The sequence below is a fragment of the Stigmatopora nigra genome, chromosome 11, assembly GCF_051989575.1.
Source record: "Stigmatopora nigra isolate UIUO_SnigA chromosome 11, RoL_Snig_1.1, whole genome shotgun sequence".
In the NCBI taxonomy this organism is placed as follows: Eukaryota; Metazoa; Chordata; class Actinopteri; order Syngnathiformes; family Syngnathidae; genus Stigmatopora; species Stigmatopora nigra.
Genome location: NC_135518.1, coordinates 7,506,653 through 7,527,127, shown reverse-complemented (window position 1 = coordinate 7,527,127; position 20,475 = coordinate 7,506,653). Strand labels below are relative to the sequence as shown.

Sequence of the window (20,475 nt, the reverse complement as noted above, 5' to 3'; positions counted from 1 at the left end):
TTAACATCGGCGGTACACACCGGCGCACAAGAGCGAGCCTGTGTGATCGCACGCAGCTGTTAAGTCAACATGGAAAAGCAAATGGCTTCTCACACATCATTAGAAGCTTATCTGAGAACATTAGGCCTCGCACCAAGCACATATGAACACTGAATTTACGGACAGGAGTAATCAACAACGACGAGTAGATAAGAAGGCGATTGGAAGTAAGACAGAGTGTACCCAGGTAATCATTTGTCATCAGTGAGTTTAGCTTTCCCACTGCAAAAATTGTCGCCACAACACTGACAGAAGGTTGGGAGCGACCAGAGCGAGAGAAGGTGTTGTTTAACGATAGCAGGGCTCAATTATAGGGATTGAAATCTCCCCCCTCCTTCATATATCAAACGATGACAGCCCCTCCTCTAAACCTGTCCACTCTCTCGAGCTGAGCCGATTCCCCCCAAATTAACCCCAACAAGGGACCTCTGCAACACATTTTACTTAACCAGATGACCTTCATTTTAATGCTGGCACCCACTCGTGATAAATTACTTTAGACTTTTCTGTCCTCAGAAATGTGGTCGACTGGAGCAAACAGGAAAATGCATCCAATGTAAAATTCACAAGAAATCTATTGATTTTATTTGAAGGAAAATGGATCCATCCTTTATGATACATTTAGTATCTTTATTTTTCAACCGGACAGAAAACACAAAAGCTCTAAGATGGGACCCTTGTGGAACCTCATCAAAGTAAATATTCCTTATTTTACAGTTTTATTTGCACATCTCTTTCACAGCACAAAATATTTGTGTTTATCTTCTGCTCCTGCTGGTTATGATATTGATACTAGATGACATAAAGATACATACAACCTGCTACATCTAGAAGCTACATGATTGGCTCCTGTCAAAATTGAAAAGGCTGTAGACCAGGGGTGGCCAAGTCCAGTCTTCGAAAGCCCCTATCCAATCAGTTTTCCATATCTCGCTCTTCTACCAGACCCGACTCAAATGATCAACTCATCAGCAAACTGTCCAGAAGCTTCATACCGATCCATATTATTTGATTCAGGTGTGTTGGTGGGGGGAAATATAAAAAAAAGACGGGATAGGGGGTCTCGAAGACTGGACCTGCTGTTGATGTCAATGAATGTGCTAAACTTACACGTCTCTAATGTGACCTTTCCTTCTTATTTATTCTTGAAGATTACATGAGCTTCTGTCTGACCTCATCGGGCACTTGAGGACCATAAAGATGAAGGAAAAACAATATCAGGATTAAAGCTGCGATGCTGACATCATCTGAAATGGTGATAAAGTGTTATGGTCTATCTCACAAACACAAAGAAACAGACCATGTACGCACCATATTTGTTGAAAGCCAACACGTGTGATTTGGTGGGAGTGTCCACAAGCACAGGGCTAATTGGACGCCGCCTCTATGACAGGGCGGGAAGAATGATGAGGATGAAATGTAACTAGTAGGAGGGAAGCAAGAGAGTAAATAATGAGCTAAAGGTCTCCAGTCAAGTTGTCAAAGCATACAAGTACAAATACATTACAAAGCCGTCCTAGTCGGAAACATTTAAATCCGTAAGGGAGTGGGAAAATAAAGAAATATATGAAATATTTCATGTCAAAATATGGGAATCTTACATAGGAATGTTGTCAAATTTAGAGAACTAAGAGGAATGACATTTTTGCTTAGGCATGTGTAGTAGACTTTTTGCATCCAGTGTCCTAGCATGTGAAGTGATTAGTATTTTGGACATGGGTGTTTTTTGGGTGTCTCAGCAAGCAACAGATGCCCCTAACTACTCTCCACTGGCCCATTTTGGTGTGTTAATCAACCTTACGTGTGTCCGGGCCCTCCCCTCATTCACATGGCTGCGTTTAAGCCTAATTAGCTCCGGGGCCTCCTCCTGCCGCACTCTTCTCTTCCGACCCCCACGTCTCATCTCATTGTAGCGCCGTCTCATTGTTTACGGCGCTAAGTAATAATCATCCCAGCTCGGCTCCTCCTCCCTGGCTCCTCCTCAGCTCCTCCTCAAATCCTCCCTCCTTGTTCTCCTCATTATGTCCTGGCCTCCGCCGTGGCAAACGTCATTAATCAATTGGTTCCCAACTAGGATAAACTTTGCAAGTTGTGACGCCCACCCCCACTTTGCTCGTGCGGGAAGTATTCTGTTCCTTGGCGGTCCAAAATCGGAGCAGGACAATAGATGGATGTATTACAAATTGCATAAAGGGAGACAGCAGACAAGTGGGAGAACAACAGGCTTTATTATTCTTATCTCTGATTCTTTGGGGAGATTTTGTTGTAGATTTGTCCTCAAATTTGTGCAAAAAAAAAGATTATTGCTTTTAAAATGATTTGAGCAGAGTAGGGTTTACATACCGTGAACTGATGTACAAGGTTTAATACACAATTATGGGTGAAATGAAGAAAATTGTCCTATTGTAAAGTTTACCGTAATACCTAGGAATTGTGACTAAAAGCATACTTTATTTCGAATGAAATTTCTAATGTCTAATGGTACAAATATTGACTTGATAACAATTTTTGTAACGTCCCATCTGTAGGATTTGTGGTAGTACTAACCCTTGACGAGAAAAAGACTAAGGCCCCTTTTATTAATGCAAATTCATCATTATCACCAAATTTAGGCCTTTACGTTTTCCGTCAAAAAAAAAATTCAAACAGCGTTGTAGTATTTTAGATTGTACTGAGTTTTCTGATGATGAAAAAAATATAAACGCCTCCTTTTAGGGAAACCAACACTTTTTTTATGATAATATAGCACATAATGGGCTATTGTTGGGCAGAAAAACAACAACAAGAAGTATATATTATGAATCTTACTTGATTATTAGTTGAAGACACAGCCAAACTAGGAACAAAATGTGATTTCTAGTCTGGAAAATGTGCAACGAGTCTCAATTTCTGCATCAATCGAGGTGTATTAGATAATTTCCTGCATGACTTTGGCTGGCCAAATTCAATGCTAACTCGACATGAGAGGGGCAGATTGTTCCCAAATGTTCAGTGGCGTAACCTCTTCACCTCCTAACGATGGAGGCCTGGCAGACTTGGGTTAACCTCTTTCAATGTGGCTATGAATAGATTTAGAGTGAATGGCAAGGGGGGTCGGCATAGGTCTCTGTAGTTATGCCAAATTATGCTCGTTAAGAGCCGCTGATGAGAAAATCTATGCCGCTCTTAAACCTCAGTATGCCAATTTTCAAGCAAGTTTCAAATAACGCTTGATGGATTTTCTAACCAGTCATCAAAAGATTCTAAACTACAGGAAATCTAGGAAACTCCACGCGAAAAAAAGACTCGCTTGAGTTTATCCCACTGAAATTAGGCGGCGGAAAATTGTCATTAAATGATACGGAGATCATAAAACGAGGCACACGTATAAACATGGTCACACTCAGAAGCTGCTGGGTTGTCCAGCAGGTGTTGGCGTGTTTGTTTTTGGAGCGCTTTTGTTTTCTTAGGCCGGCTGCAACCGCTTATCAGTCCAACATGAACTGCCAAGAAATCGACTGGTGTGCAAAGTGAGTGTGAGAAAAAGTCAGTCGTGGTGAAATAGATCAAGACATTCTTGCAACTTGATCTGGAATGCTTTATCTACAATATGTGTACTATACATAAGTATAACTATATATTGTGCCTGGATATTCATTTATTTGTTTTCTGTACCAGGGGTGCTAGAGCCTATCCCAGCCGACCATAGGAAGCAGTTGGGGCACACCTTGAATTGGTGGCCATCCAATCATAGGACGCAAGGAGGCGGACAACCAGCGCATGTATAATGAAGGTAATTAGTCAAATACAAATGTTAGAAATAACATTTCCAAAAAGAATGCTGAAGTCATGGCAATAAATACTATTTTATGATTTTTTTAAATGTAGATTTTGGAATAAAATTGTTCTATTTTTTTTATTTGTAACTAAAATGTCTCAATTAATTCTTTGTTAATGGGAGAAATACTAGAGTATTCCTTGTTACAAAATAATTTAATTGGTATCATGTTGCAGAATTTTTTTTTTAAATATTAAGAGAATGTAAATGAATATATATGTATTATTTTAATATATAGAGAAATTAAGATTATAATAGTGTTAAATTATGAGAAATATATTATTTAATTGGTTAATTGTGACTTAATTCAATATAAATGATGCAAATGAAGAATGTCAGATCCATTATGATTTTTTTGTGGTATTATATTTTTATATTTTAATTCCGACCATGTACAAGTTTGATTGTTTTGTTGTTTTATAAATAGATGTTTGCACACACCAATATTAAGCATTTTAACACTGAAGTCCAAATATTTTCCTACAGGAATCTTGATAATCTGCCATTATAGAAGGACACTCCAGTTTTTTTTTTTAATCATACCTTGATTGCTCAGAGGTTTTGTTCACGCCTCGTCGGTCCACACTGAAGAGGAAAAAGAGATTACTGCAAACCTTTTATGACTTTTTATTATTATTCCATGGATACACTTTGCGATAACATGGCAGAAGACCTCTGTAGTTGTTTGGGTCTCTTCTCATAAAACATAATGAAGAGTTAGTTGTAAATTGATGACTTTCTGCAGACTGTAATTGCCTTGATGCTGATGTGCGTATGTGTGTGACGTGCATTAGGGAAAAATAATATATTCCAATATACTGCGCATAAAGGTCATTTCAAGAGACTCAGATAACGCCATACTTGCCGATATAGTTTATAGTTTTTGTGTTTTCTATAGTGTTTTTCTTACAAACATGTATTTTCCAGCAGCCTGAGTGGTTAGCGTGTCGCCGAGGGTTTGATCCCAGGCCTCACTCTGTGGAGTTTGCATGTTCTCCCCGGCTTGCGTGGGTTTTTTCTGGGTACTCCAGTTTCCTCCCACATCCCAAAAACATGCAGACTAGGCTGGTTACAATCTAAATTGCCTGTATTTACGAATGTGAGTGTGAATGATTGTCTGTCTCTTTGTGTCCTGCAATTGCCTGGATTCTGGGTACCTGGGGTAGGCTCCGGCACCCTCCGTGATCCATGTGAGGGTAAGCGATTCAGAAAATGAATGCATGAATGTACGTATATTTTCCATAATTAGAACTTTGACTTAGTGAATGCTTTTACTCCGACCTACTGAAAATAAGCGTTTCAAAATGACCTTAGAATAATGCGTTACACTGTTTTGTTTTTTTCAGACCTTCTCTGAAGCGATGGAAAGCCCTAAAAAGTATATTTTTGATAGTGTGAGCCACGTCTGTAGTATTGCCATTTGCTCTTTAGCCCCTGGCCAATCACAAAGAGGCTGACTTTATAGCTCCTGGCGATGACTTGTTCCTTCCTATTCAGCCCACTGATGAAATGAGCCAGTTTTTTTTAAGTGCGCAACTTGAGTGGAGGCCATCAGAAAGGACACATCTCCTCCCGGGAGAAACATCAAGTTTTTGAAACTCTAGGCGCACGCATCTTCTGCAGTGGAAAGTGAAAACATCCCCACATTGCCAGATGGATAGAATGGCCTCTCAAGTAGAAAAATCTCATAACTTTCGCATCGAGGCGCTCCTGGCTCGCGATGCGGACGTCGAGGGAGGATGTCCAGACGCGACTTATGCCGGGAGTCCGAGGTCCGAGACGCCCTCCCCTCGCCCTAAAATGACGCCACTCGGACCCCCGTACAACTTGTCCCAATTGGGATTCGCTGCAATGCACGCTGGAGGATTCCTCGGGATGCATCCGAGGTCCGTGTACCCCTTGACGGCTCTAGGCGCCCAGCCACCCGCCTTGGTGTATCCCGGTTTCCCGCAGCTGGTCCACCCGTACCCAGGCCACTTGAAGACGGGCTGCGTGGACGGCTTGCATCCGCTGGAGCCCTGGGTCCGAGCGGCGATGATATTCCCGAGACTCGGAGATCCTGCAGGTTTGTTATTGGAAACTTTTGATCACATTTCAAGCACTTATATCAATAGTAGTAATGGATGAGTGAACATCCTATAGTAGAATATTGAATGAGTAATAGTTTTATTATAGTGGAGAAAATGATATAAATGAAGACATCATAACATTTGATACATTTTGTTGCCATTTTTGGTTACCCAGGTATGAAATATCATATTGAAAATGTTTTTTATGCTTTAGATCCAAAACAGTATGCATAGTGCTATTTCAATTTTTTTTATTGCAATCTCTTTATGATTAATGTCCTTAAATAATAATTAAGGGGCAACAACTAGAGTTCACTCATCATGTTCTCATTTTGGTTAATGGACCTTTGTGTGTTTTGTCTGTAACAATATGAATGATAAAATAAGATTTACTATCGACAGGCCAATAAATCTATCTGTTAATACCAAAACAAAAATCTTTTAAAAATAAAATATATGTTTTGTTACAGCAAGAGCCCCAAACCAAGCAGGTTTGTTGGGTAAATGTCGCAAGCCCAGGACGGCATTCACCAGCCAGCAGCTGTTGGAACTTGAAAACCAGTTCAAGCTTAGCAAGTACCTTTCCAGACCCAAACGTTTTGAGGTGGCCACTTCTCTTATGCTCACGGAGACCCAGGTATGCTATATTGATACATTATTGGCTGACTGTAGATCATAATCCTTTCCAAAGTTTGTGATGTCATGTTCGGGGGAATTAGAATCAACCCCTCTAAAAAAATAAGTGCATAGTTTTGTCAACACACGCTGCATTTTAATTTTCGAATCCCTGTTTTCTTTGACTCCACGCAGGTTAAAATCTGGTTCCAGAACAGGCGAATGAAGTGGAAGCGAAGCCGTAAAGCCAAGGAGCAAGCTGGCCCGACGTCCCCGCTCAGCGACAGTGAAAGAACAGAGAGCGTCCAACTCCAGGCAGACTCTCCCAACCCCAGCCTGGAGGACGAAGATGAACTCCTTGGCGAAGATGAGGATGAGGAACAGAGTGTTGTATCTCTCGGCTCCCTCTTGAGGCACACGGGAGGAGAGGCGGAGAACTACAACACTTATTTAGAACAGGAGCTAGAGGATGGAAGTAATACAAGAAGAAGTGGGGGGTTCCCATAGTGAAAACATGTGTTTTTATTGTTTGAGTTTGTTCATTTCTGAGGAGAGGACAATGAACATGGGAAACAGGTGCATAGACATTATTTATCACAAGCCAGTTAATGATTCTTATTTGGTCATTGCCTCCCAAATAGATGATAAATGATAATAATTTATATTTAAATGTCTTATCTTTAGGGATGGACAATAGTACGTTGCATTTGCATTTCTGACTTAATATTTTTACATGTTTTTTATATATACAGGGCATATTGATATATGAATCATGACTTGTTTTAAATTTTAAACAGAACTTGAGTTTTTTTTTAATATTTTGAAATGCTGGCAGATTTAAACATACACTTCACACACTACACACACTACACGATGAATGAATAGACGTTTTGTTAGGATGAATCTTGTATTCTTTGAGAAAATAGTTGTTGAATGCAGTGATTGTCAAAAATAATTTAAATCTTTTAATTTAATATATTTTACTTTATTTTGGAACTGTGGTCTACATTTTGGGCATATAATTGCTCAACAAATAAAGGTACATTAATAATTAACTCATTGCGATTTAAGAAATATAACTGATTTATTCTCCTTATTATTGAACAAGTTTTTTTCGCACTTCGCGTACTTTCTTAGGCTACCGTAGTTACCATGGCAACAAAACACGCTCAAGAGTGGAGGACTATAAATTCCCTGACACGTTTATTTTTATCATCACAAATGGAATCCGGTGTTGTCGTCGTAAAATGTTTGTAATTTAAGCAGGTAAGCGTGTGTTTATATCATATTGAAAGATTGAAATGATTAGTTAAATGATTAGAAGATCGACGATGATATGGTACTTTCAATGACTGAGCCTAAGATCAAGCCAATATGTCGAACGTAACTAAAACAGTGTTTGGTGTAATAAAATAAACACTATTACCAAGAATGTAAACCGGCTAGATAGATCGCTAGTCATTTTAATGTATTAACTATCTCGTGTTTTTCTTGATGTGTGCTTAGCTCGGTTGTAACAGGGATGTATTATCATATTGACTGTAACGTTTTTGTGACTAAACAGGGATTTCTTTACCATAATATTGCTTTAAATCATTCCAAAGGCATGGATGGTAGGCTGATTGGACACTCTAAAATTCTGGGTGTCCCCCACATGTGGCCTGAAGTCAGCTGGGATGAGCTCCAGCACCCCCAGCGATCCTATTGAGGATAAAGTGCTTGAGAAGATGAGATGGCATCAATGTTTTTTCTAGGGTTTTTTCTGACGTTTTAGTGTCTTGACTTGCATTTAGACATCACTATTATGTTAGATGACCATCTTTGAGTTAACCTTATCTGAGAATGTCATTTTTTATAACATGTAATCTTCTTTGTCTGTAGTCATGTTGGCTGAGTCAGAGAGTACAAAGCAATTTGGATCAGAAGCACTCTGGAAGTCTTCTCTAATTGAAAATCATATTCAGGTAAGCAGCTTTATGACTTATGCATGCTCAAGTAACATTCTGCTATTGGAAATACATTATGATGTGTTATTTTTACAATGTAAAATGGGTCAATTAATTGATTTTCAAAAGTAAATGTGTCTTCCTAATGGTTCTGTCTGTTTTTCTTCATGATATCCTACGTGTAATCCCTCATAGCGGCGTTCAGTGTCCCATCTAAAGAAACCACGGCGTACACCCGGTCCAAAAATCTGCTTCCTCGGACTGGAAACCAAGCCTGAGCTGTTTTGGGAGGACTGGGATGAAGGCAGAGAATACACCAAGTCTTTAACATTAAAGAATATGGGTGTCAAGCTCCAGAAACTTCAGATAAGGTGAGTTGCGAGCAACTAAAGTCAACTACAAGAACAAAACAAACAATAGTTTTATCCTTTTTCTCCTTAGACCTCCCCTGACCAAGTTTTTCACCATCTCCACTTACCAAAACGTCGCAGTGAGCCCGGGGACAACTGTGTCCATACCAGTCGCCTTCCGACCTAAAGAGAAGGTACTGAATCAAGACTATCTTTCACACATTTGTGAGTTAATTATGGTTCCTGAGTAACGTCTTCTGTGTTGGACAGTGCAACTATGAGGACAGAATTGAGTTTCAGGGTAAAGATAGCAGCTTCCAAGTATTGCTCAGGGCTGTCATCCCCTCTCCGGCTCTGGAAGTGCCAGAAACTGTTCTCCTTCCAATCTGTGCGGTGCATCAGTCTACTTGCTCTATTGTTCAAGTGAAGAATCTGAGGTAAATGGGAAAAGAAAAGACCTGCCTACCTTTTCTAAAATGTCTAAAATGTACTTTCCTTATTTTTTCATGAACTTAAACATTTTTTAAAAGTGTGTAAATTGTGTCTTGTATAGCAAACTCCACACTTACTTCTATTGGGAGTGTCCTGAACCTTTTCAAGTGAGTCCAGAGGAAGGTGTGCTGAAGCCCCACCAGGAGATTGAGCTGATGGTCCTGTTCCATCCAAAGCATGCACTTTTGTACAGAAAAAATGCCTGTTGTAATTTTGGAGAAGAAGGAGAGAAAGTTGACTATTGCGCCACAGTGCTTCTTCAGGGAGTGGGTACTGCAATTCTTTTCAAAACCATGACAAGTACTAAATAGCAACCAGTAAAATCATTCATTTCTTCTCTGGTGTCTTCTCGTCCCGAAAGCCAAGTACCCATGTCTTCAACTGAGAAACCCAAATTCCAACGTTGAGACTGAACACGATGGTCCTGTGCTTAACTTTGGCTCTGTCGCAGTTGGACAAAGTTTACAAAAATGTTTTGAGGTCTATAATCCCTCTCATGTGAGTAAGGCTGCCTTCATCTTGAAACAAGTACCAAATTTGGATTTCATGTTTATATCTGATTTTAATTCATGTAACTGTCTGTGTTTCCTTCAAGGTTGATGCGTGTTTTTCCCTTGCCCGACTCCCTGGAGGGGTGCCCTTGCTGGGGTCGGACTTCACCTGTGACGTCAGCAGCGGCAAAGTCGCCTCGGGCTGTAGTGTTTCAGCCAAAGTCAGCTTTGCTCCAACAGTTCCTGATTCTGCCTCCGTTGAGTATTTGACTGTAGAATGTAGAGGGGCCCTCAACAAAACAGTGCTTAAGCTCATTGGAAACTGTGCAGGTATGACACACACACACACACACACACACACACACACATGTGCATGCTTATACAAATTCTTGTTTTTTTAATTTTACTTTAAATCTACTTTCCTAGGTCCCAAACTGTCTTTTTCTTCATCCGTGGTTGACTTTGGCTGTGTGGAAGTGGGTGCCAGAGTGTCACGTACTGTTAATATGGTCAGTTCTTCATCCATTCATGCCACCTATCAGTGGGACCTTGACTGTACTGGACACAGTGTGTTCAGCATCCACCCGCATTGCGGCACTGTACCCCCAAAGAGCTCCATAATGCTGACAATCATCTACCACCCCACTGTACCAATTGCTCATTATAGAAGTGTGCCTTGTTTGATACTGCACGGGGTAAGGAACTTCTAGTACGCTATTGACTGCAATAGTGTGCAACAAAGCTCTTTTTTGAACCCATCTTTTTTTTTTTTCCTTTAGGAGCCTTTATTCCTCAACCTAATTGGAACCTGTCACTCAGATCTCCAGAAGCCTGTTGTACTCAGACCGGAACATTTGTGGGACACCAAAGATGACCAGTCTGATATCTTTAGCGTCCTGCTACCAAGCTACAGCACGCAATTAGATCCACATGCTTTTTCTGTATCTGTGAATGAGGTAAAATATGTTGCCGCCTGCTTAGCAGCACACCCAAGAATTATGGAAGTAGCATTTGAATTAATTTTATACATTGTTTTGCTCAGTCTGCTTTAATGTTGTTATTTTGTAGAAGGCAAGTCAAAGAGACAGTTCGAGTTTGCGGTCATTTACTTCCAAAGAAGACACCGAACAACCCGTCCTGGTGGAGATGGATCCACCAAATTCGTCTCAGCCATGCACACGTGTATCAGTGACGCCAAGTGAGCTGCTGTTTATTCACATGAAATCCTCCTTCTCATCCTTGTCCACTCCATGTCCACCATCCCAGGGTGTGGCCATCACCAATCACTCCCCTGTCAAAGTCACGTAAAGTTGCCGATCTCTGAATTTAGGATTGACTTGAACTGAAGTTTTTATTTTTGAAATATAATGAAACCATTATATCTATTTTTTTCCTACTCCAGCCTGGTTTGGACCAATTCTTCAGACTCTCCATTTTCCATCTCTCCTTCAACACGTGACCTGTCACCACTGAAGTCTACCTCATTCAGAGTGACTTACAAACCAAAGAAACTAAATACACTGCATGCAGCTCAGCTGGAGTGCCTGGCTATTAAAGCAGTAAGTAAATTACTTGATTCTCTCAAATAATTCTGTTTTAAGGAATTTTACATTTGTCTATAGGACAATTAGATGATATTGATGCATTCACCTGATCACACTAAAACTGTGTTCAGATGGCAGCCTTTGATGATGTTGAACTTGCTTTAAAAATGAACTGGTTTTACATTGACCACACAAGGAAAAAACACCCAGCCATCAAACCCCAACAATACATGAGAGTCTAGCAGTTTAAAGTCTAGCATTTTCCTCTCTGTGCAGGAAAATCAACCTTCTGAAAATGGGGAAGAAATGTGTACACCCTGGTGTGTCGTTGTTCGAGTCATCGGCCACTCATTTGAGAATGGAAAAGAGCACTTCTACCCGCATTGCTCTCTTGAACCAAACGTAGTGGTGAGTGTGACCTAACACAATATTACACACAGTAAAAAAAAAAGAGTTTACAAACATACAGACGTTTCATCGACATTGATGTTTTAATAGTATGAAATTTCACATTTCTAGGTGTTTGCAGGCCTCAGTGTTCGAGCCTATCAGACTTTGCTACTGAGCAATGTCGGTGAGAAACCCCTTACTTTCTGCCGAAATCTAAATGACTGCTCGGACCCCGCCTCGGAAGCATGCGTGTCAATAGTACCGAGGTGTGGCTTGGTCTTACCTGGTGAACATCAAATCTTCACTGTCATAACTACTCCTAAAGAAGACCTTCCACCAGATGGAATTAAGATGTACCTTCACCTCAATTTTGACAAATACACAAAGGTAAACACAAGAATATAAACAATCTCCACTAAGTGTTTTCTTTTGCTGTACATAAAAGATTCATTCACATAGTTTGTGTTCTTTGTGTCTCATGCACTGTAGGAAATTACAGTTTTTAGCTTATTGGAAAAGACCAAAGTGTTGCTTGTGGGTGGCGATAGTTTATATTTCCAAGATACTTCTGTGGGTTTACTCAGTCAGCAGACCTACCTCATCAGGAACATCTGCCGCATACCTCTAGGGTCAGTTTCTCTGCAGTGTACTCTGTTTTTAAGCAATCGCGTATAACACAACTCCTTTTTTTTCTGTTATAGCTTCAGATGGAACATTCGTAGGTCAGACCAGGAGATTATCGCCGTTGACCCAGAAGATGGTGAAATGCAAGCCAATGAGAGTGCGGTAAGAAACAACTCAGTGAGAAGCGTGTTATCTACTGAAATGTTGATGGTTTTACTTTAACACTATAGACACAAACATGGACCTTCACACCAATGGAAGAGAAAACATACACATTGGAACCTATACTCACCTTCTGGCCAATCCAGGACCCGGGTTGCAATAAATCCATTCTAACTCTAAAAATATTGGGAAAAGGCACTAAAGGTTCTCTTCAGGTTGGACTATTCATTTGAGCATCAATTTGGCAGAACAGTGGATTCATGGATAATTCTACTTTTCTTTACCAGGCACTGAAAGATTTCATAGACATGGGAGACACTCTGGTTGGACGTGCTCAGTCAGTTGATGTTTCTTTGTTGAACAGCAGTACTTGTGCCATCACCTTCACTGTCTCAGTTGAACAAACACTACAAGATGAGCAATTTCAATCTGCAACAACAGGTACGGTATTGTCCCTCATTTAATGAGCAAAAGCTCACAAAAAGTATTTACAGTAGATCAAAATAATGCAGGATGTAATTTAGCATCCACAAGAGCGAGAACAACAACAACAACAACAACAACAACAACAACAATATAAAACTTACAATAATTGTGAAAGCTGACAAATACGAATAACCACATTACTACCCACGCAATGTAACTTTGCAGTATGATTGCCTTTTGTATTATGAATTGTGCAATGAGAGCTGGACAAGAAACTAACTGTGTCAACTTTGACTAGCCTTACAACTTGATTGTGAGAAGGGAACCGTGGCGGCACACTCGACATTCATGCTCCGAGCCACATTCAGGCCAGATCGACAATCCCAGTACAAGTGGATCATCGGCTACCAGACATTGAGTTTAAGTGGTGAATACAGAAAGCACACGCCTGAATGAAGCAATTGTTTTCAGCTCGTTGACTTTCATTATTTGTCCCAGGAGTCCCGTTGTCTCCTCTCCAAGCAGTGTGTGAAGTACACGGCAAGGGTGTGTTCCCCACCATGCAGGTGACGGACGTGGCCAGTGGCGGTGGAGCGGCCTGGCTTAGCAAGACGTACGTGTGGGAGCTGCTCTCAGTGGACAGCCTCAATGCACAGCTCCAGTCCATTCCCTCCCCCGTGGAGCATATGTACAGAAGCCCAAAAGAGCATTGGTAAGACACCGTTTATAATCGGTAAAAGCAATGGGTATTTTGATGCATGAGTTGAATGGGTGTTTGTTCTCGTTTCTGTCTCTAGTATGCACACGTACCCAACAACCTTAATTAAAGACATGCTGGATTTTAACTTCAGTGCATCACCCCTAAATTCAGAAACTTCTACATTTGGATTGGTGTTTTACAACCCTGGTAGCATTCCTATTGAGTGGTAAGTTGAAATTCCAAATTCAAGGTTTGTGCAGTATATTTCGTCACATTATTCTTTTAAAATCAAATAAATGCATTAACTACAATATTTGTCTGACATTTTTCTAATTTTTATTTGCTTGTTCTTTAACTTTAGGACGATCTTATTTCCAGACAACCAGCAGGTGGACTTCAAGCAGTGGAGCCAGGGAGATGAGATATGTCATAATGAGCTTGAGCAGATGCAGGCATGCCATAATTCTTCCTGTAAAGTATATTTATTTGTATTACTAATTTGAAAATTACGTTCCCGATAGGTGGTGGACCTTTTTGCCGTTTCTCCCCTATCAGGGACTTTGCTTTCTGGCCAGCAAATGTCAGCCCAGCTCAGCTACAGGTCAGGCACTAATTTTCAAAAAATGCCTTTTTTTGTGTGTAAGACAGAATGTGATTTGTTATGATAAGACTGCACCTTTTATAGCCATGCTGTTGCTGGGACCCATAAACTGCCAATCATTTTGAAGATCTCACATGGCAGAGAGATATTGGTAAGCTACATCTCAATAACAGTGGTAACTAGGTGGTACACAACCAGAAATTGTCATGTTTTTTTCCCCACCAGCTGCTCTTTCATGGGGTGACGGTGGAATCACAGAAACCACATCTTTACTTTTTATCAACGCATCATATTTTCACTCCTATAAGGATAGGGGGTTTAACTCCTCCAGTGCAGGTGGGCCTATAGCTCATTCACTGCAATTGGTGATGGCAGACATCCAATTTATTTTGTCCAGGCGACTGGCAGAGATCATTGGCTTATTTAAATGTTTGTGTCTGTCGTTTTTTTCCCTTCGGTACCGCTCCAGACGTACGACCTTTTCAATGGCGGTGACGTGCCTGTCCATTACGAAGTAGACGCAGGTGTGCTGTCGCAGCTACAAGAGAACAACTTCAATCAGCCGCTTCTGTGTTGCCTCAACCCCGTTGGAGTCGTCCTCCCTGGGAAGACTGCAAAGCTGGAATTCATTTTCTCTCCGCTGGAGGCCAAGATGCACCGTGTACACCGAAAATCCCAATTCCATTTAATACCATAATTGTTTGCTTTATTCAAAAGGGTCTTTTTTTTTAATCCTACCAGATTGATCTTCCTATTCATATCCGACAAGGCGAAACTACAGCAGTCAGGTTCGACGCCTGCGGCTTAGGTACTGAAACCGATGTGTTTCCCATCAGTCAGCCCAAAAGTGTAGCTTGTGTACGGAGGATACCCCTTCCTGGGCAGGTGAGAATAGGGAAATTACAATGATGCATTGGGCACACTTGTCTCAGTGTGTTTATGGAGCTTGCAAATACTTTAATCACTGCCAAACATGAACTAGATACACTATATCCCCATATACATATATATACTATAGTTTTTTTCAATTCACAAATTAAAAGTGACAAGTTAGCTATTTCAAACTATTAATTCATATTTTACAGTATGCCTTCCTGTCTGTGGACAATATCCTGCTGGGGGAAATTCCTGTGTGCTCCCAAACTTCAAGAATATTCTTCCTCACTAACGTGTCCTCCAAAGAAATCTTCTTCAAATGGTGCTTGACTCAGGTGAATAAGAACTCCAACACCACATTATAACTGCATGCATGCAAACGATTCTAGTTGTGAGATATTCATATGGATCCCACCACGTTTGTTAGGTGATCCGGATTCAGCCAAAACAAGGCATTGCACGTCCTGGAGAAAGCATCTTTAGTGTGCTGACCTTCACCTCAACTGACTACCCTGCTATTTATCATCTAGACATCATCTGTCAGGTTTGTTAAGGGCCTACTTCTGGCATTTTGAAAAGCATCCGTAGTGCTGCATGAAGAGCACCGCATTTTTTCTCCCCAGCTGACCCCGCAAGCTGCACTCGCTCAATATTCCGAGGCACTGCAGCAATGGGAGCATGAGCGAGAGAAGCAGCGTAACGAATTCACTATCACCGAGAAGGACCTTGCCGAAAGCCCGAAAGTTTGCACTGATAAGGTCTTACCCCATATGTACCCCATCACCCAAAAAGATGACACGCTAACAATGTAAAAATTCTCGTTGGTCTTAGATCCCTGCCACTGTCCCTCAAACGAAAGGACCATCACTAGGCAAATACAAGGTGAATGATTGAGTCCAGCATTTGTTCTCATTCAAATGTATGTATACTTGTACCTAGTGTGTATATTAAAGATGATTTCCTATTTTCCTTCACAGACACTTCCCCCTATTTGTAGCAAGATTGCACGAGCAGAACAGCGGGCTCAGAATGAGGCTGTAAAATTACGGCCACGTCCCACGCCGCCTCAACCCACGGTTCTCCACCTGGAGTTGATGGCACGCTCCTATCGGTCACAGGAATACCTCAGATACTTTCCAGACAACTTCAATAATCAATATAGGTGATCACTGGAATCTTTACCAAACCTATACTCTGTGGCTTGGGCATTTTCTTTTATTTTTTACAAGCAATAATTAGAAATACAAGCAAACTTCAAACACGAGTGAAGTAAAAGAAATCCCAAGCATACATGGTCACTCTGCAAGTACTAGTCAATTGATTAACAGCATTCATGGACATCCTGGAATTTATTGTATATTTATTTTTGCTTGAAAGGTGCTTCCAGAGCGTCAAGCCTTTGAGGCCCAGAATGTTGTCCGACACATTTCTTCAAGATGGCCGCCCGTCACAGAAACTCGGCCCTGAGCGAAAGTTCGTCGAGCATGTTATCGCCTCTCTGCTCAGGTAACACAACATTCAATAAGGGCCCCAATACAATTGTCAATGTCAACTATTCGGACTGTGAAAGCTTGTTCCTCCATTTCATTCTTCATAGGAGTGTGCTGGATGATGATGCCTTTACCACATCTCTCCTCACTATGGCATCCAAACCTCTCTTCTATAAGCCCAAAGTCATCTTTTCCGCACCGGCACAAATACCCCAACCTCTGATTTTGTTGGAGGAGACAAACACAGAACTTCACATCCGCGGTGACAATTTGGGAATGGCGGGAAGCTCTAGCACAAAGCTTATAATGCCATCACGTGTAGAACACATACCGGTGGGTGTCTTCAAGGATATTTTACTCAACACAATTCAGAATTTAATGGTGGAGGTGGTCAGAAGGGGTTGGGACCCCACAGAGCAGCACAGCATGTCCTCACCAAATCTTTCGACTAGGTGAGCACGCACATTATTCCTATTCAATTCAATGTATTTTCCTCTTTGAGTCTTCCTAAGCCAAATTGAAATGGTAAAATAATGTCTCTTCTTTAGGTCTAAGAAGAACACTGTGGCCAAAGTTAAGAAGGATGACAAGGAGACAACGCAAAGCACATCAACAATAACTGACTTTGAAACCTCGCCATTAGATGAAAATCTAACACAATCATGTTAAAAATACATTCAGCCACCCTTTATCTTGATATGTCTCCTAATTGGGTAGATTTGCCCAAATGAAGCAAGGTTCTGCTAAATTTATTGCGTTTCAGTACCAGTCTTCCAGGTACAGAAATAGTCATGCCAGATTTTTCAGCAGATTTAAGATCAACATTTCAGCATTTTTGTGATGTTAATTCTACTTATGTTTGATATTTTAGTTTAGTCATGTAATCAAACACATTTTAGGATCTGTCATTTATTTAAATTGTAATTGTTGTACATAGAGTAAATACAATGCATGTCTTCATTCATTCATTTATTCATCTTCCATACCACGCATCCGCGAAAGGGTTGCAGGGGTTGCTGGAGCTTAACCCAGCTGACTTCAGGCGAATGGCAGACTACACCCAAGACTGGTCGCCAGTCAGTTGTAGGGCACAAATGACCATCGACCCTGGGAATCAAGCCCACACCGAAGTCAGGCAAGTACACCACGACATGGCCCAAGGTATGCATCTTTTTTTTAAGTGTACTAAAGGTTAAAATTGACTTGCCCCATTCATTTATAACAGTAAAAACATGAACCTTTTTAAATTTTCAATACAGTGTCCTGCATTAATCCCAAATCAAAGAGTTCATACATGAAATAATTCAGTAAATCAATGGGCACAAAAGTTGTAGTATGCAACGAAACAAACAAACAACAAGACGTTACCAGAAAAAGACACTCATCAGTGATTTTATTATGAAGCCCATAATAATGACACATATTTAAACTTGCATCAAGACATCTCAGTGTAATTTATAACTGCCAGTTTGTGGTCTTGTCATTGCCTTATGTAAACAATATGCATGTAATAATGAAATGGCTGCTATTGCCCACAAGATAGCGCTCAAGTCAAACTGTCTGGTTATTACTTTAACCTGTATTCTTTCCCTGATGACTGCTGCATTAGTTCACCTTTCCTTTAGTGTGGATTATTTCTAATCATTTTATTCTGCACTACGGTGGTTATTCCCGGTGAGGTCATTAGGTGGAAGGGAAATACTTTTGCGTAGTACTCTACTGTATTGCATTTTTGGGACAAATCAGAGGCATTCTTAACTATATATGTATCATGGGCCTAAAAAAAAATCAGTGTCCCCACATAGATTGCACCCTGGACAGTCGTCCACATTGCCCATAGTAAAATGGCCTTTGCAACAAGGCATAAAGAAACTCATTTATTTGGGTGTGCTCCGTTTGCAACATGAATCAACCCGTTCTCTACAACTCCCCCATACTTCAGTAGAGTAGAGCTGTTTTTTTAAGCAACGTGTTTTACATGAGAATGAGTGTTTATACTCCACTAAAAAAACTTGTCATGAAAGTGTATATAGAGAAAAAGTTATGGCCCTGCTTTTAATTGCGTGCAAAATATGGGCCTTTTTAGTTGGCATTCAAATGATGACATTTGTAGCAATAATAACAAGTATGGGTTTATTGTACCTACCGCCTGTTATTATTAGTCGCCTGCTAATGTAAATGATCAAAGATTTATAGTAAAGGAACAATAGTTTTACCAAAAGTTATTGGGGAGGGGAACTATAACATATCCATCTAATTTAGAATGATTTATGTTTATAATTACTGTAGTATTTGAAATTTGCTTGCTTTTTATTGTAGCAATTCTTTAGTCAAGAGAAAACAAATGAAAACACAGACAATGGAAAAGAAAAAAAAAACAGAAAACCTTGGAATTTCTTCAAAATGTTTACATACATTGGTCATTCTTCACCTAAATCACAAGAATAAAAATGTAAACATTCACCGGGACATGGAGAACATAAAATAACACTACCTATCAAAAAATTGGAAAATGAATTCCCAATGTTATATAATGAAATTCCAAAGGGTTCATGGAAACACACTTTTTCCTTTCCCTATAAACTTCTTTCAAATGATTCATGAACTACTAGAAAATCACATTTGATCCTTGAAAAGCTTTTCTTCTAAATCAAACCCGTCACTCAACTTTTGCTACCCTGGCTCTTGACACGTTACATCATATAACCCAATTGAATTATCAATCCAACCAATCATTTTTTACACGCACGCAAAGCGTGACGTGTTCTGCATTGTAGAAGAATTTCATCCCTCGTAGCTTTGGTTTGATGTTCCCAGGGATGAATGTAGCCCCTTTTCAAATATTTTAGCACTGTCATGTGTTTCTGCTCCAGATCTAATTAGAGCCGTCACATAAAATATCAGCTGGGACGGGATTTTCTAATCACTTTTGATCGTAATCGCCTGGGAATTTGTTTTGCAGATTTGGCAGCAAACTCTTGAATCCCACCACCCCCTTCCTTTTATCCCCCTTTTTGTGGAAAGCAAAAGGGCACATGTGCAGTCAAGAAGGCGAAAGGGAGAAAAAGAAATCTATCCAGAGATAGGTGGTGCATTCTGCCTGACAGTAGGGATCCATTTCACGCCCAAATGAAAGCAAAGTGTGGGGGGGGGGGGGGGGGGGGCGATGTGTGTGAAACATGCGTGTGGTAGGTGTGGTAGAACACGGGATCGGCCTGTTAGCATTGGGGGAAGGGGGGCTCCATTCTCTCCAAGTTCAGTCCAACCACGCAACTGGTGTCCCCACATTATTGCACATCATCATTTACCCTTGATTATTTCTGTGGAGACGTATTAGGTGGAGACAGTACTGTTTATATAGCCCAATCATAGGAATCATACATTCACGCTATGTACTTTACCCTTGATCCTTCAGCATTTAGTCATGTTTAGTGTGAGAAAATCTGAAGGAGAACGATAGAAGATAACTGCAAAAGGGTGACTTCATTCTATAGATGTTCACTAACTGTCATAAGCATAAATTTTAGCAATATGTTCATAAACCTGGCTATGGTTTTATAGTTCATCCTGACTGGGGCTTTAAACTTTGCAAAGTTTGTCTTTTTCAGACATATAGATTACAGGTGCTCCACAGGTGGGTGGCCCGGGGGCCAGTTAAGACCGGCAGCTTAATTTTGGGTTGGCTAGCGGAAATAATTCAGGTATGCATGGTTTGATTTCATTTTTCTAGATAATGTATTGAAAAGGTCTGTCGTACTCGATGAAAATCAGGTTGCTTGGACTCGACTCACATGCAAAACTTTACAATTGGGACATCCTTAGACGCCATATATCTCTCAAGAG

The 20,475-nt window shown here is 40.5% G+C and overlaps 2 protein-coding genes across 3 annotated transcripts; both read left to right on the top strand.

Annotated features, from left to right (window-relative positions):
* The first annotated feature begins 603 nt into the window (after positions 1–603).
* LOC144204646 (uncharacterized) lies at positions 604–7,486 on the top strand. The gene is made up of 6 exons (XM_077728737.1): positions 604–734; positions 1,191–1,294; positions 3,697–3,811; positions 5,203–5,921; positions 6,396–6,562; positions 6,736–7,486. The coding sequence occupies exons 4-6, from the start codon at positions 5,510–5,512 to the stop codon at positions 7,045–7,047; spliced, it is 891 nt and encodes a 296-aa protein (XP_077584863.1). The 5' UTR covers positions 604–734; positions 1,191–1,294; positions 3,697–3,811; positions 5,203–5,509; the 3' UTR covers positions 7,048–7,486.
* A 216-nt stretch (positions 7,487–7,702) lies between these two features.
* cfap65 (cilia and flagella associated protein 65) lies at positions 7,703–17,596 on the top strand. Of its 2 annotated transcripts, none has more exons than XM_077728735.1 (35): positions 7,703–7,806; positions 8,422–8,504; positions 8,682–8,857; positions 8,928–9,030; positions 9,107–9,273; positions 9,390–9,598; positions 9,690–9,826; positions 9,924–10,149; positions 10,246–10,514; positions 10,599–10,775; positions 10,888–11,123; positions 11,222–11,378; positions 11,640–11,771; positions 11,883–12,140; positions 12,243–12,382; positions 12,455–12,539; positions 12,608–12,754; positions 12,827–12,980; positions 13,264–13,392; positions 13,464–13,677; positions 13,763–13,891; positions 14,027–14,117; positions 14,187–14,266; positions 14,351–14,417; positions 14,492–14,602; positions 14,736–14,927; positions 15,008–15,151; positions 15,352–15,477; positions 15,570–15,686; positions 15,766–15,900; positions 15,974–16,024; positions 16,120–16,304; positions 16,520–16,648; positions 16,740–17,084; positions 17,181–17,596. In XM_077728735.1, the coding sequence occupies exons 2-35, from the start codon at positions 8,424–8,426 to the stop codon at positions 17,299–17,301; spliced, it is 5,220 nt and encodes a 1,739-aa protein (XP_077584861.1). In that variant the 5' UTR covers positions 7,703–7,806; positions 8,422–8,423; the 3' UTR covers positions 17,302–17,596. The 2 variants fall into 2 exon arrangements, with proteins under 2 accessions (XP_077584861.1, XP_077584862.1); XM_077728736.1 differs by having other exon boundaries at positions 14,027–14,136; positions 14,221–14,266.
* The last annotated feature ends 2,879 nt before the right edge of the window (positions 17,597–20,475 follow it).